At 42.5% G+C, this 13,190-nt stretch overlaps 1 protein-coding gene across 5 annotated transcripts in view; it reads right to left on the bottom strand.

Annotated features, from left to right (window-relative positions):
• The window catches only part of DLGAP1 (DLG associated protein 1), a 423,778-nt gene that overhangs the window by 92,652 nt on the left and 317,936 nt on the right, over window positions 1–13,190 (bottom strand). For all 5 annotated transcript variants that reach the window (XM_063326618.1, XM_063326617.1, XM_063326619.1 and 2 more), the window contains 2 exons: window positions 8,513–8,690; window positions 5,801–6,041 (listed from right to left, as the gene is read on the bottom strand). In XM_063326618.1, the coding sequence (XP_063182688.1) occupies window positions 5,801–6,041; window positions 8,513–8,690 (419 nt within the window). The remainder of the gene's footprint in view (window positions 1–5,800; window positions 6,042–8,512; window positions 8,691–13,190) is intronic.

Below are 13,190 nucleotides of genomic sequence, written 5' to 3'. Positions count from 1 at the left end.
CTACCTGAAGTCACTTAAATTTTGAACCAGCTGTAACTACCAAGTATTCTTAAAGTATTCTGTGTAATTATTCGAGTAATCCCTGTCTTTCAGGCCACAAAGTTCTACATGCCTTTACATCCAAAAGGTAAAATGGAATTTATCAAACTTATTTCAATTCCTGTTTTCAGTTGGCATAAAACTACATCACACGTAAGCCGACCTGTTGCAACCTGCCACGTGTTTGGGTAGCTTTTCCATGGCTGACTCTTTCTCACAGCTCAGTCCTGCCCCTTCTCAGGCACTTACTATCAGAGCAATTTCCGTGAGTGCCTCGCATTGTGCCTTAAGTCAGTTAGAAATGTTCCGGCAAGAGCTCTGTTCTGAGTTTCTCTCATTAAAAGCTTCCACTGGCTTCATAAACATGGGGGGTTTTTTGGTGTGATGTGGAGCTTAGCATTCACAAAGCCAACTTCTGGGATAGACAAGATGAAACTTGCTCCAGCTACAGTCAGATGCCTCTGAAATTGGAAACAGTATTCTCTCCAAGGTCAGCTCCTCATTAGTGAAGGAAAACATTTTTAAGTGCTGGTTTAAGCAATTCGATAGCGGATCCAAAGGGAGACTGCATTTCAGGATTATTCAAGGAAACAGAGGAAATGAACCATGTAAATTCTTTGTCAAACAGTTTTCTACACTCTTCAAATCTATTTTAAGGTTCAACATCTGCATGAAGGCCTTAACTTAGTTATGTTTCTTCAGACCTTCTGCGGAAATGTCTTAGTTTTGGAACAGGTCCAGACACCAACCCTAGCTTCAACTGGAAAGCAAATTTGAAATCCTAATTCCTTGTTTCTTTTTTGACAGAACAGTCTCTGAAAGGACAGACTGTTCTGAGGAGTCCAAAAGAGCTTGGACACAGCTGGCATACAGTCAGTTACAGCTTCCTTCTCCACAGGATTTGATTTTTCTTTTTTAATTCTGCCTGGCACAAGTCTATTTTTAAAGTTGTTCATATTTCTGATTTTTTTTTATTTTTATTTTTTTATTAGCTGGGCAGCCCCTTAGAGATTTTCCACAAAATATCTGACCCCTCTTGGTCAGATGTTCCAATGAATGGAAGGAAAACAGCTTGGTCAGCTGAAGCACCATAATTAGCATATACTGTGATAACTCTCAGTCCTTCTCTACCCAGCTGGCTACACAGCATGATTTCCTTGGGATTTTTGTTTGTTTTGCTTTTAAGCAGAAGTGTAATATTACTGATAATCACCAGATGGCATTACTGCAGATAGCTTTGATATTCCTGTTTACCTGACTGTGCAGAAGTTATAAGTCAATATAAGTCGAGATATTAAGAAAATACTTATTACAATCTAGTGCAGAGTTTTTGCTGATGTTACTGCTACAGCTCCATTACAGAGGCATAATTTTCAAATTAAACATGTCCAATCTCAGTTGTATATTTGCATCCACATGTGCTAATGCCTGAGCCCTCACAATGTCATAAGATTTGTTTTCAGCAAAGGAACATGCACGGCTGCACAGGCATGGCTTAGAAATACAGACGCAAGAAATGTGGGTGAAAGATGTTATTTAGACCGCTTTAAAATGTCTTTGCTTCCTAGTTACCATATTCTTTAAGCTCATTGAAATGATTTACAGACTTTTAAAATCGTTAAAAGGCTACCTATTTAGTGACTGAATCTGTTGGCTAAAGAGTTTCAGCTACGACGGTTGCATCTGCAAATAACCTGGGATCAAATTATGTGATAATTCACACCTCATTAAATTCCTCTGAAAAGACCAAATGACATGGGTGGTAATTTTTAGTGCAGGCTATGGTGTATAACATATGCCAGCACTCCAGAGCTGCTGTAGCTGCCAGCCTGCGCAGCCCCGCTCCCAGGGACGGGCCCTGGCTGGTGCAGGCTGCAGCTGCCCCCGCGGGATCGAGCAATGTTGGGCGACCGAACGTGAGGGTGAATGGCCTTTTTCAACTGCTTAGCTTTCAAGGCATGATGAAGTTGTGATGTGGCACTGATTTCCCAAATGTCTCTATTTCCATATGTGGCCAGCAGATTGAGAGAGGTGATTCTCCCCCTCTTCTCTGCTCTCCTGAGACCCCACCTGGAGCACTGCGTCCAGCTCTGGAGCCCTCAGCACAAGAAGGACATGGATCTGTTGGAGTGGGTCCAGAAAAGAGCCACGAAGATGATCCGAGGGCTGGAGCACCTCTCCTACGAAGACAGGCTGAGAGAGTTGGGGTTGTTCAGCCTGGAGAAGAGAAGGCACCGGGGAGACCTTATAGCGGCCTTCCAGTACATGAAGGGGGCCTATAAGAAAGCTGGGGAGGGGCTGTTTGCAAGGGCATGTAGCGATAGGGCAATGGTTTTAAACTAGAGCCAGGTAGGCTTATATTAGACATTCGGAAGAAGTTCTTTACAATGAGGGTGGTGAGACACTGGCACAGGTTGCCCAGAGAGGTGGTGGAGGCCCCATCCCTGGAGACATTCAAGGCCAGGCTTGATGAGGCTCTGAGCAACCTGATCTAGTTAAAGATGTCCCTGCTTACTGCAGGGGGGTTGGACTAGATGACCTTTAATGGTCCCTTCCAACCCAACACATTCTATGACTCTATGAAAGTGGTAAGACTGTATTTTCTCTTCTTCATTTCAAAATCCTTCATTTGAAAACAAGGATAAAAACTCACTTCACATACAAGACTGCCTCATGAACTAAGTACTCACCTCCCAGATACACGCAGAAACTTCACTTTGGTGAGGTTAGGATTTTTTTCCCCACCCGCAGTATCACATTTCATCCCACTGATGGCAACAGGTTTGTGCCTACAGCCCTGTTTTCACAGTCGGGCTCGGTTTCAGCCCGACGCAGTCACCCCGCGGCATTGCCATGATAGCACTAAGACCAGCACAGGCTGCGAAGGCCACCAGCGGGGCAGTCACCCCTAGCTGAGCTCTCTGTCACAGCTAGCGCATTAGCACTGGATTTGTAGTTTAGATTGGGCACATCCTCAGGAACTGAACAGCTATGCCAGCAGAGATGTATTCCTAATTTCAGAACTAAACATCCAACACTATGTGGCAAAAGGAAATTAAAACCTGAGGCTGCAGCCACCGTGACATAGGCTAACAGGCAAAGGTAAGTGTGATTTTCATCCACCATGCTTGCTTAATATTTTTATCTAGATGCCTTGGAAAGCTCTGGAGGAATAATTTTGAATCCAGTGGACAAGCAGCTATCTTGTCTTTTCCATCATCATCAAGCTGGCATTTTCATGGGCTTCCAGCAGTCAAAGAAATTCCCAGTATCAGTGTATGATCACAGTTTTGTGCATTAGTGAATGAAAAGCCAGGATGCCGAGGGAATTGCTAATGTTGAGGAAAGGAACCTTGTTTGGTTGAACAGGCAGAGGTGTTTTTGGGGCAGGAGAACAGTGCTCTCATTTGGGGATGTCAAATCTGTACTTTAGATCATAACTGCCCTTATGTCTCCCACAAAAGCATCTGAAACATCACCTCAGTGGAGAAAACCATTCTCCTTCCTTCACATCTGCCTAGCTGTTGTGCCATTTCCCATTTTATTGAAGGAGATATAAAAAGACACCCTCAATGATACCTTTCATGTTATTTGTCTTCTGTGAGCCAGCCACAGGCAACAGCAAGGTAGTCAAGAGAGATGCTTTTGGATGGAATTAATTAATTGCTAATCCCCATTAAACGGATAGTGGTATGTAAGTGAGGCAGTAGAAGAGGTAAGTTGTCTGAAATGCTACCAGTGCAAAGGACGGGCCCTTGGGAGCCCAAGAATTAAAAAATGAGAAAGATAACTCAGTAAAATTCCTGTAGCAGAAAATGGATACCTACAGCAGTCTTTAAATGCTTCTATGGATGTCCAAAGAGAGGGATGCAAATCATTCCTCCCTGCATTTTAAGGGGCTGACTACAGAAGCGGTAACCCAAGACAGACCCACTGGATTACATTTTTCAATATCATAGCTTTGTTCATATAATTTTTTAATAAAGCTGGCTACCCAGAGAAGAGACCGTGTCTCTGTTTGTGGTTGTTCTACAAAAAAGGAGCATAAACAAGACACCGTTTACAATAATGGTTTTCCTCTTTTGGGTTTTCCTGTTTCTTGGCTGATACATACAGCCAGCCTTTTCCGTTTATATATCATCATCCCCAAACACAGGCACCATTTTTCTAAGTGACGGAAAACACTTCATTTATAAAGGTAATAAAAAAAATAGTTATTCTCTTCTGGAATAATGATTACAGTTATTTTTATAAAGGACAAGTGTTAACAAAGCCATTCTCAAAAAAATGAAAAACCACTCTGGGATACCCAAGGTGATCTAATAAAGGCAAATGCACACTGAAAAATCCTTGAAAACTTCCATCCTTCAGCCTTTGCCTCAGGATACACTCAACACAAGCTAATACCATACAGTGAAGTAATACATACCTTATGTAAATCCTGTCGTTGTGGTATGGTGCAAACCCTGCATGCACACAAGGACTACTTTTATAGCACAAATGTTGTCCTGTGAATACTATTTCTTAAGGGTTAGTGATTTAGATGAGAATTGCTCTGCAGCACTTGCTAAAAATGCTTTCATGTTTGTGATGTACTGCCAATGTATTTCCAACAGTACTTAAACTTGTTACTTTTAGAAAAATCATGAATTAAGATGAACAATTTTGGTAAAAGGATTGAAAGTGTCCTTTGATGACATAAACCAATTGACAAGCGGCTTTAAAAAACACCGGAGTGAGAGATAAGGAACTTACAAGGTATAAACAACTGCACCTGTAAGATAACATACAAAAAGGCAAAAGTTTAAAGTACAGAAAATAGCACCTAAAGAACCGGGAAAAGAGACAGTAGGTACAGTGAAATACTTATAATAGTCAATATTAGTCATGAATATGAATAGTACATGAATAGTAAATGAAGCTTGTGTAAAGCAGTGGAACGGATGCAGAGAAGTCAAAAGAAAGAGGGCCTCCCTCATCCTCCCACAGGGAAGAGCACACGCACGTAATAGTTCCTGCCTCTTGCTTTTCTGAATGAGAGAAGCAGATTTGGATTTTGGTTTCTGACTTGCTTTTTGTTGCCCTTAAGGACTAATTTTGGTGGCAGAATCTGGAATTCATCATGGCTGTTTCCAAAAGAAAAGTAACCTCAAACATGAAAAGGAAGGTTTGTTAAGTCTCACATTTAGACTGAAACCTCTCTCTCTCACAAGGCTTGACAGTTTGAACTGCAGAAGGAACAACAGCGGGATGTGAACATGCGTGTTTTAACCTGCAGACCTCTTCTTCCCTTCTTCATTCCCACCTCTGAGATACGGCCTAGAGAGCGGTGACAGTCTCTCTGAGCCATTAACCAACACGTCCAACAACTTGTAACTTTTAGAAAAGACAAAGATCATCTCATCTTTGCAGAAAAATTCAGCAGAGGCACCTTACCAGCAGAGCTGCTAACCCAGAGCCTTGCCAAATTGTGATTGCTCTTTTGGGGAGAGAGAGAGAGGAGCTATGGCCTTGGACTTCCCTTCTGTGTGCTTTTAGCCCAGAATAAATTAGCTTGGATGGAGGAGGCACCACAACTACATCAGCCTTGATCTGTGTGCCGTTTTAGGCTGATTAGTCTGTCCAGCTCCCTGGTGAAACGCAGACTCTATTCTGGGATTCGTGTCTGACATAGAAGAGCTCATTGTTGATCCGATGGAGCTGCACAGAAAAGTACCTTCCCTTTCCACCACTCCTCTGGATTTCCCTTTTTGTTACTTACCAGTACTGCTCTGGATGGTCCTCACCGTGGTGGTTGTACGTGGGGGAGATGAGGACCGCAGTGATATGCACTCATCGTCCTGGGAGCAGCCCTTCTCGATGGCCCTGACGTAGCTGTGGCTCCTCATGCGGAAGCAGCCCGGCATGGGCAGATCCAGCGCCTCCACTGCTTGAGACTCGAGTTCACTGAACACCGACTCGCAGACAGATTCGAACTGACCGTTCACCTCCATCTCACTCACCTGCAGGCAAAGACCGGGCAGGTTCAGTACATCCCATACACCAGCCTACCCAGTACAAACACTCACAAGCCACAGTGGCACAATGGCCAACATCTGTTAGAAGATCCCTTCACACATGAAGCACAGGTGAATGGCACATAAAGACGTCCCATGTTACAAAGTAACAACTGTTAGGGGGAGGGAAAAAATGTACAAAAAGGGAAGACAGAGGCAGAGATTCAGCAGAGTTTAGGCTTTTGGTTCCTGCCGAGGCTGGTGGGAAGCTGAGAGTCCTCATAGCAGCGTCTGGTTTATCTCACCCTGGGCCCACAGCAGAGGCTGAACCTCTGTCCATTACAACCATTACCTTGAAAAATAAAAATGACTCTTTCTTTGCGGGAGGAGGAGAAAAAGAGGTCAGTTTAACCCCAGTACACAATGAATGCAACCCACAGGAAATCACAGTGATAAACCCGAGGGGCTGGGAAGCTCGAGGGTAAGAAACAGTTGGGGAGGGGAGGCTGATACGGGAGCCAGCTTTGCTGCAGGGGAAAAATGTTTGTATAACTACATCTCTGGGCTGACTCCTTTGGCTGAGAACGAGAGATGCAAGGGAATCCTTAGGCCCTTTGTGGAGCAGACACTAGGTGGTGACAAAGGCTTGCGCTCACGGAGGTTAAAGAACATTCAAAAGTATGTGGCCTTGCTGCAGGTCTTACAGACCTGGAAACCATTTACCTCGGCTTAATTAGTAACGGATGCTCACGTTTCTAAACTGAGAATAGAGCCCTGAGCTTGGCATTAAAGCACAATAATTATCACTGTAGGAAACATGCACATGGAAACCATCTCTGGAGGATTTTGTTAGTTTTCAAGCATGCAAAAGACCAAGATTGCAAGGGAAGATAAGACCGTGTTAGGGTCGTGGAAAAAAACCCCAACATTAGAAATTCTCTTCCAGGATGAATTTTACCAAGGAAAACATTTGTACACATAAATGAAAAGGGAAATCTTGAAGACTAGAATATATTTTTTCACAGGGAAACTGCTTAAAAGAGCGTGGAAGAGTAGTGGATAGTGCATCATGTAGAACAATCCTACAATAGTGGAGAACAGCCACATCCCCCACTAAATATCTCTGAAATAGTGCTTTTTCAAAAAAGACCCAACTCTTCATATGGGCAAATAACACTCACTCTTTGGCAGACAGCTTTGTATATAGGTGTCCAGCTAAATAAGTGACCTAACCTAATGTTCATGTAGTTGCCTCTGAGACCTGAATTTCAGCGCTGTTTCCTCCTAGATACATCCTGACCCTCTTTCTAGAGCATCAGCCCATACCCTGTGCAAAGTGCCTCACTATAAAATACACAGGTGAATACTCTGAGGTTGCAATGCCCAAATACAGAATACTGCAGAAATTCAAACTACAGCTCCATTCTGAACGGCACATATTATTTGTTACGGCCACAGCTGAAGTCCTGGCATCAATGACGTCAGGCACTTTTTTTGACATTGCAATGACTCAACATGCCAACAATAAGGGGCCAGTACCTGGCACTACAAATCCTGCTCTGCTGCACTTCTGGACTAGTGTAAGACAACTCTTTTATCCAAGTGATTTAACCAAATGATACACTTACACAGAGAAGCCAAAAGTCATACCAAGGAGCTACAGGATTTAGCAGATGAACTAATAGCCCATTGCCCTGTGGAATGCCAGCACTTTTGCATTTCTTTCAGATCTGTCCCTGACCAATTCAACCGTACAAAGCATGTTGTATGCACGGACAGGCTATTTTATGATGATAAAACTCATGAACTGAATGTGTCACAGGGGCCACTGTTTTTTTTTCTAGTTTAGAATGAGCATGAAGAGATCTTACAGACTATCAAGGCAATAATACGTTTGCACTGTGGCATTTGTACTATATAGGTACTATATTTGTACTATATAGGTGAGAAGTTCAGAAACGCACAGGGTTAAGAATGTATACAATAGCATAAACAAAGCTTTAAAATTTCTAATAAAATACTAATAAAATTGTGAAATACAAAAGACTATGGACCTAATTTTCCTTTAGCATCTCACTCAGCATATGACTGTGGTTTTTTTTTTTGGAGGCATTCAAAAAAATTTAATTTCAGGTACTAAGCACAAGATCCTTAAGAGAACCCTGTTTAAAGACACGGTTGATGAGCACCTGCTTTTGGAAAAGAAAAATAAGAAATTAGACTGCTCCTTCAAATGAATTGCATGTTGTGCCACTCATCCTTTTGCAAAGGGCAGGTTATGGCATTATCAAATGTTACCCTCTCAAAACCAAGATTGTGTGAAAACATTTCTTTTTCTTAAAAACATTTTGAAAATGCATGTCATGCAACAGCCTGATCCCACTTAAAGCAAAATCAAGTTTATTATATTGCAAGGGTTCGGCCGGTACCCAGCGGGGCGGCTGCTCTCTGGGCTACCACGGGTGCGTGTCACCCACCTGACTGATGGTGCTCATGGCTCTCATGTAGCTCTCGTTGCGGGAACGGAACTTGGGGGACGTCAGCAGCCCCGCGGGGTCCAGGCTGTCCAGGCTCCTGTTGATGGAGACTTCGCTCACTGCCCTCAGGTAACTGTGGCTCCGGATTTGAAGCTTTGGCGAGTGTTCACTGGATATCCTGGGAGGTTTGGGGAAAAAAGAAAAAAAGGAAAATAGATATTTCATCAAATCTGAATGACCTCGCCAGGAGCGGGATAAAGAAAGGAGAGGCCCAACAGTAAGATTGGCTGCATGATCCTAAACGCATCTGCTGAACATCCACTTCTTGAAATGCAGTTTGTAGGAGCTGTAGGGGCTCTATTCCTCTAAAGGGTTGTTCCTCTGAGAAAATCTGGTGCTGATCAGACCTGATGGTTCTGTGACTCTGACACTCATGTATGTACCCGTGTAATGGGGCTGCTTCTTATGGAGCTTCCAAGGGTGTATGGGCATACAGAGTAGGCAGATCATGCACAACATGCACTCCGAGTACACCTTAACCTGGGAAATCATTCCATGAACTTGGGGCACCTGGTAAGGTTTGATGTGCTCGAAGTTTTATTTTATTCCTGGCTTAAGCTGAAAGTTGAGAAAATGTAGGCTGGGGAAGTAGCTTTACCCGACTTGGTGTCAAATTAGGAGTTTAAAAACCACAGGTGTATTTCTGACATGATAACATTCCCCAACTTTCCAATACCAGTGACAGACGAGATGCACAAGAAGTCAGAAACAAACAAAAAAACCCCCATAGGTAACGTGCAAAACTGCAGTACTCTCGCCATATGCGCTTAGAGGTAACTAGCAAAGGTCATAACGTGTAGCTACAGTCCTCTACCTGTGAGACATTTTATCATCTGAAAATGCCAGCCAAGCGCTGTCTTCACAATCTGAGGCATCCCATAAAGATGTAAGTCACAAAAAGTGATCCATGTCAAGCCTCTTATGCAATACAATTCTTTTGGGGGATATTTCTTTTTAAACAATTAGTCCATGGATAAAGCACTGAAAGGGTGATTCTGCAATATTTTGACTGGACTATCTTTAATATTCTTCAAGTATTATGAAGTTTACAAATTAAAATACTGACTACATTTTCCATTTTTAAATGTGAATCTCACATGGATGTTTGCAGGTACATGAAAGAAAGATTTGTAACCTAATTACAGGTTTAATCTTGGTCCCCTAGTCTTTAGAAATACATACACAGCTGACCTGAAAGAAGAGAATCCATTTGGTGTCTAATTCCTCAAGCATTTGCAGATATTTTGTATTCAAGTAGCTAACGATGGTAATTAGCATGAGCAATTTCCCAGTGGCATGCACAATTTTGGTAATTGTCGATGTATTTTAAGAGGACAACTCCATTGTGTAATCCCACACCTAAGTAGTTCAGAAACTGGGTCTGTTTCTGAATGGTACAATCCCGTAATAAAATCTGGGTCATCTCTACAACACCGTATTCTCTGGCTGCTAATTACCTACCTAATAAAAATACGTAAATTTATGCTAATTACTCATTATTCCTGCCACAGGATGAAGATAAAGCCTTTGCTTGCCATTTTCACTGTGTGCACGGGGCAATACTCACAGCAGCCATATTCATATGCTTTGACTCCTTACGTCATTTGATTCCACATGACAAAAGTAGAAAGCTTTTTAGACATCATAATTAGTGCTGTTCCAAACTCAAAAAAAGGAAGAGAAAATGATGAAAAAGTGGCTATTATGAGCGGTTAGCTACAACATTTTGATAACTAACACTAAGCATGGAACTCTTGGGAAAAAAATATCTTGTTTGTTATTTGATAAAAAATAAAGGAATAAAAAATTAAAAAAGATAAAATAGAATGAATAATTCAACAGACAATTTTCAGATGCATGCGAGCTACTTCACCACCCTGCAGATCTGTAAACTGACGAGCATTGCCTGAAATGCATTTCTTAAATTAAGTCAAAATGTATTTTATGAATAAGTTGTGAACACTTTGCTGCCAATATGTGACATGCAAAATTCAAATATGCTTGATTAGCTGCCAGTTAGATAAAATACGTCACCTGGGGCTGTCGCTGTTCGTTGAGTAGCTGAACTCACAAGACGACTGCAGCGCTTCACCACAGTCAGTGCACAGATATTGCCAGACAGAAATTTGCAACTGCTGAGGCAGGTGCCCTTTAAAGGTTGGACCCAACATGACAAGATGCAGGTACCCACAGCAGCAAGAATTTGCTGTGTCAGCCGGAGTACAGATCAGACCAGGTCCTCCAAGTGTCACGGAAAGCCACCACAAATGGTACAGAAATTCATTTTCTGTATGCATTAGTGTCACGTAACAACATTTTCCCAACTCTGCTTGAAACAAGGGCGTCCATCCATGACAGTAAATGTTTCCCTGTTGTTTCAGATGTGGGTGGTCAGCACAGCTGCCTTCTTTGTCTAACTAGTTTTGTTCCTGACTATACAACTGGCCAGTTTGGCACATCTCTAGAAACATATATTACAGGTGGCCACTTATCTTAGCCTGCGCATACCTCCCATCTGTTGTATAAAACAGACCAGGATATTGGCAGCTGTTGGAGGAGGTGGCTCCTTGCCTACTGATTGCTACAATCACTGTTTCACTAGATGTAGCGATGGGGGAAAAAAAAAAGAAAAAGCAAAAGGATTTAAAGCATAGACAAAGAAACATCTGAAGGTTTGCATTTATAATGATTACTACTGCTTTTATAGCTGTGTAATAAATCGTCACTACATTCTACAGCACACTTTAATGAACAGCTGAAATGCCACTGGAAATTTTGAAAACATTCCATTTAGGAATAAATCTGGCTATGTATGACAGGGGAAGATCTGAATGTCTAATTTATTTTCTCAGAGCTACTATTACCATTAACTTGTAAATGAAAATATTCTCTTCTTCCTTAAGGGTTCAACTCTATCTTCTGTTTACCCTGCATTACCTAAACTTCTGTTTGTGCCATCATAATTTCCACAACCAAGTGTGACAGACAAGGGACTGAGACTTTGGGACAGCTCTTTGGCCAAAACAAAATGGTCTGTTAGTTCCACTCGCTGCAGTGGATATATTAATTGGCAGAAGGAGGATGCAAATAATGAAAGACAGTGTGTGGGGCGGGAGGAGTAGCACTGTTGGACGTGCCTCCCAAGAACCACAGCAAGAGGCACCAGGAGCAGACGAGGACTCTGGGTTTCTGCCACTCTGCTGGCTGCTGTTGCGGGTGTCCCAAGGGGATTGACCAGAAAAGGAGCCAGCCCTGTGCTGAGGTGTGTGGGAATGGACTCTGCCGAGCCCCTGTGGAGCAGTAAAGGCTCCCCTGAGTAAAGGAAGGCAAGCACCTCTGGTCCACGTTGTGCCTCAGGGAAGACTGAGGTACCCGGCCTGTGAGGGCAAAATGCTACTGAAAGCCCATGAGGGGCTCTGAGAGGCAGGAGAGTGTTCATCTAAGCAGAAAACGCATTTTAGCAAAGCATCTACAACAGAAGATTGTGTAGGTACGCATAGGAAATCTTTAAGATACCTTTGTGTACTGCCCTTTGTATTCTGCTCTGTACATTTCAGACATACTGAGGCTAATTCAAATACAGAAATGACAAGATTTAAAATGCACGCACCTAATCACCCCCACCGCTGCTGCAACACGCATGTTAATAAATACTTTTAAGCAACTCTTACAGATGTGTTTGTATTTCCACAGTCTTACTTCAGCTGGAAACACATCCTGGTCCCTAATTTGCTTAATTGACTATTTGCAGAGTAAGGAGTTGGTCAGCATAGGCAAGCGTGGCAGGAGCTAGGCTTGGCTGATTTGCTCTGGTTTGTACAGGGAAGCCTGAGACAGAGGCAGGAGAGAGTCTTAGCCTTGTGCCCAGCTCAGGTGACGGTCCAGGGTAAATGAAGGGGGAAGAAAAGCTATGCACTATCATTATGTACTGCCTTGTCATTTCTGACTCGTATATGCTGGCGCCATAATTTAGTTCATTCACATATATATTAAAGGGTTTCAAACGCAGTCTTAGCAGATTAAAAGTGAAATATATTCTTGGAAGAGTTCCTTTGCCTTCAAAATGGCTTTCAAATGCCAAAGAGAAGGTAGACAACAGCGATTTACAAGAACAGGCAAGTTTAGTTTCAAATATTTCCTTTTGATTTAGGAAAGCACAATGCACTCAGTCGTAGATGTGCTCTTTATGAAAAACACTTTCATTTATTACATTTCATTTCTGAATGAAAAAAGGGAGAGACAAGACTGACGATGGCTGCTTTCCTTCCCCTTCAGGCCAGACACAATATAAAAAAGCATTACAATGAAAAATGGTCCTACGACTGTATTGTCTTCTGCAAGTTCAGCATTCAGATTCACAGCACAAAGGGGAGTGTTGTGCCAGATGGGTACTGTGCTATGCCAACCGAAAATGACAAAGCAGAATAAAGTGAAAGTCCAGAAAGATGTCCTGAATACTTCTGTAAGCCAGCAGAGGAGTGTGCTAAAATTTGCCTTCAAACAAACAGAAAGCCCCCAACAACACACCACACACAAACCAAACCCAAGAAAAAAATAAACCTCAAATCCACCACTATTGTTAAATATCCCAGATCTCATTTTTGTAGCCTACAATGGA

Source organism: Chroicocephalus ridibundus, chromosome 2 (assembly GCF_963924245.1).
Source record: "Chroicocephalus ridibundus chromosome 2, bChrRid1.1, whole genome shotgun sequence".
In the NCBI taxonomy this organism is placed as follows: Eukaryota; Metazoa; Chordata; class Aves; order Charadriiformes; family Laridae; genus Chroicocephalus; species Chroicocephalus ridibundus.
Note: the sequence above shows the minus strand (reverse complement) of the source record. Positions and strands in the feature narration are given on the sequence as shown.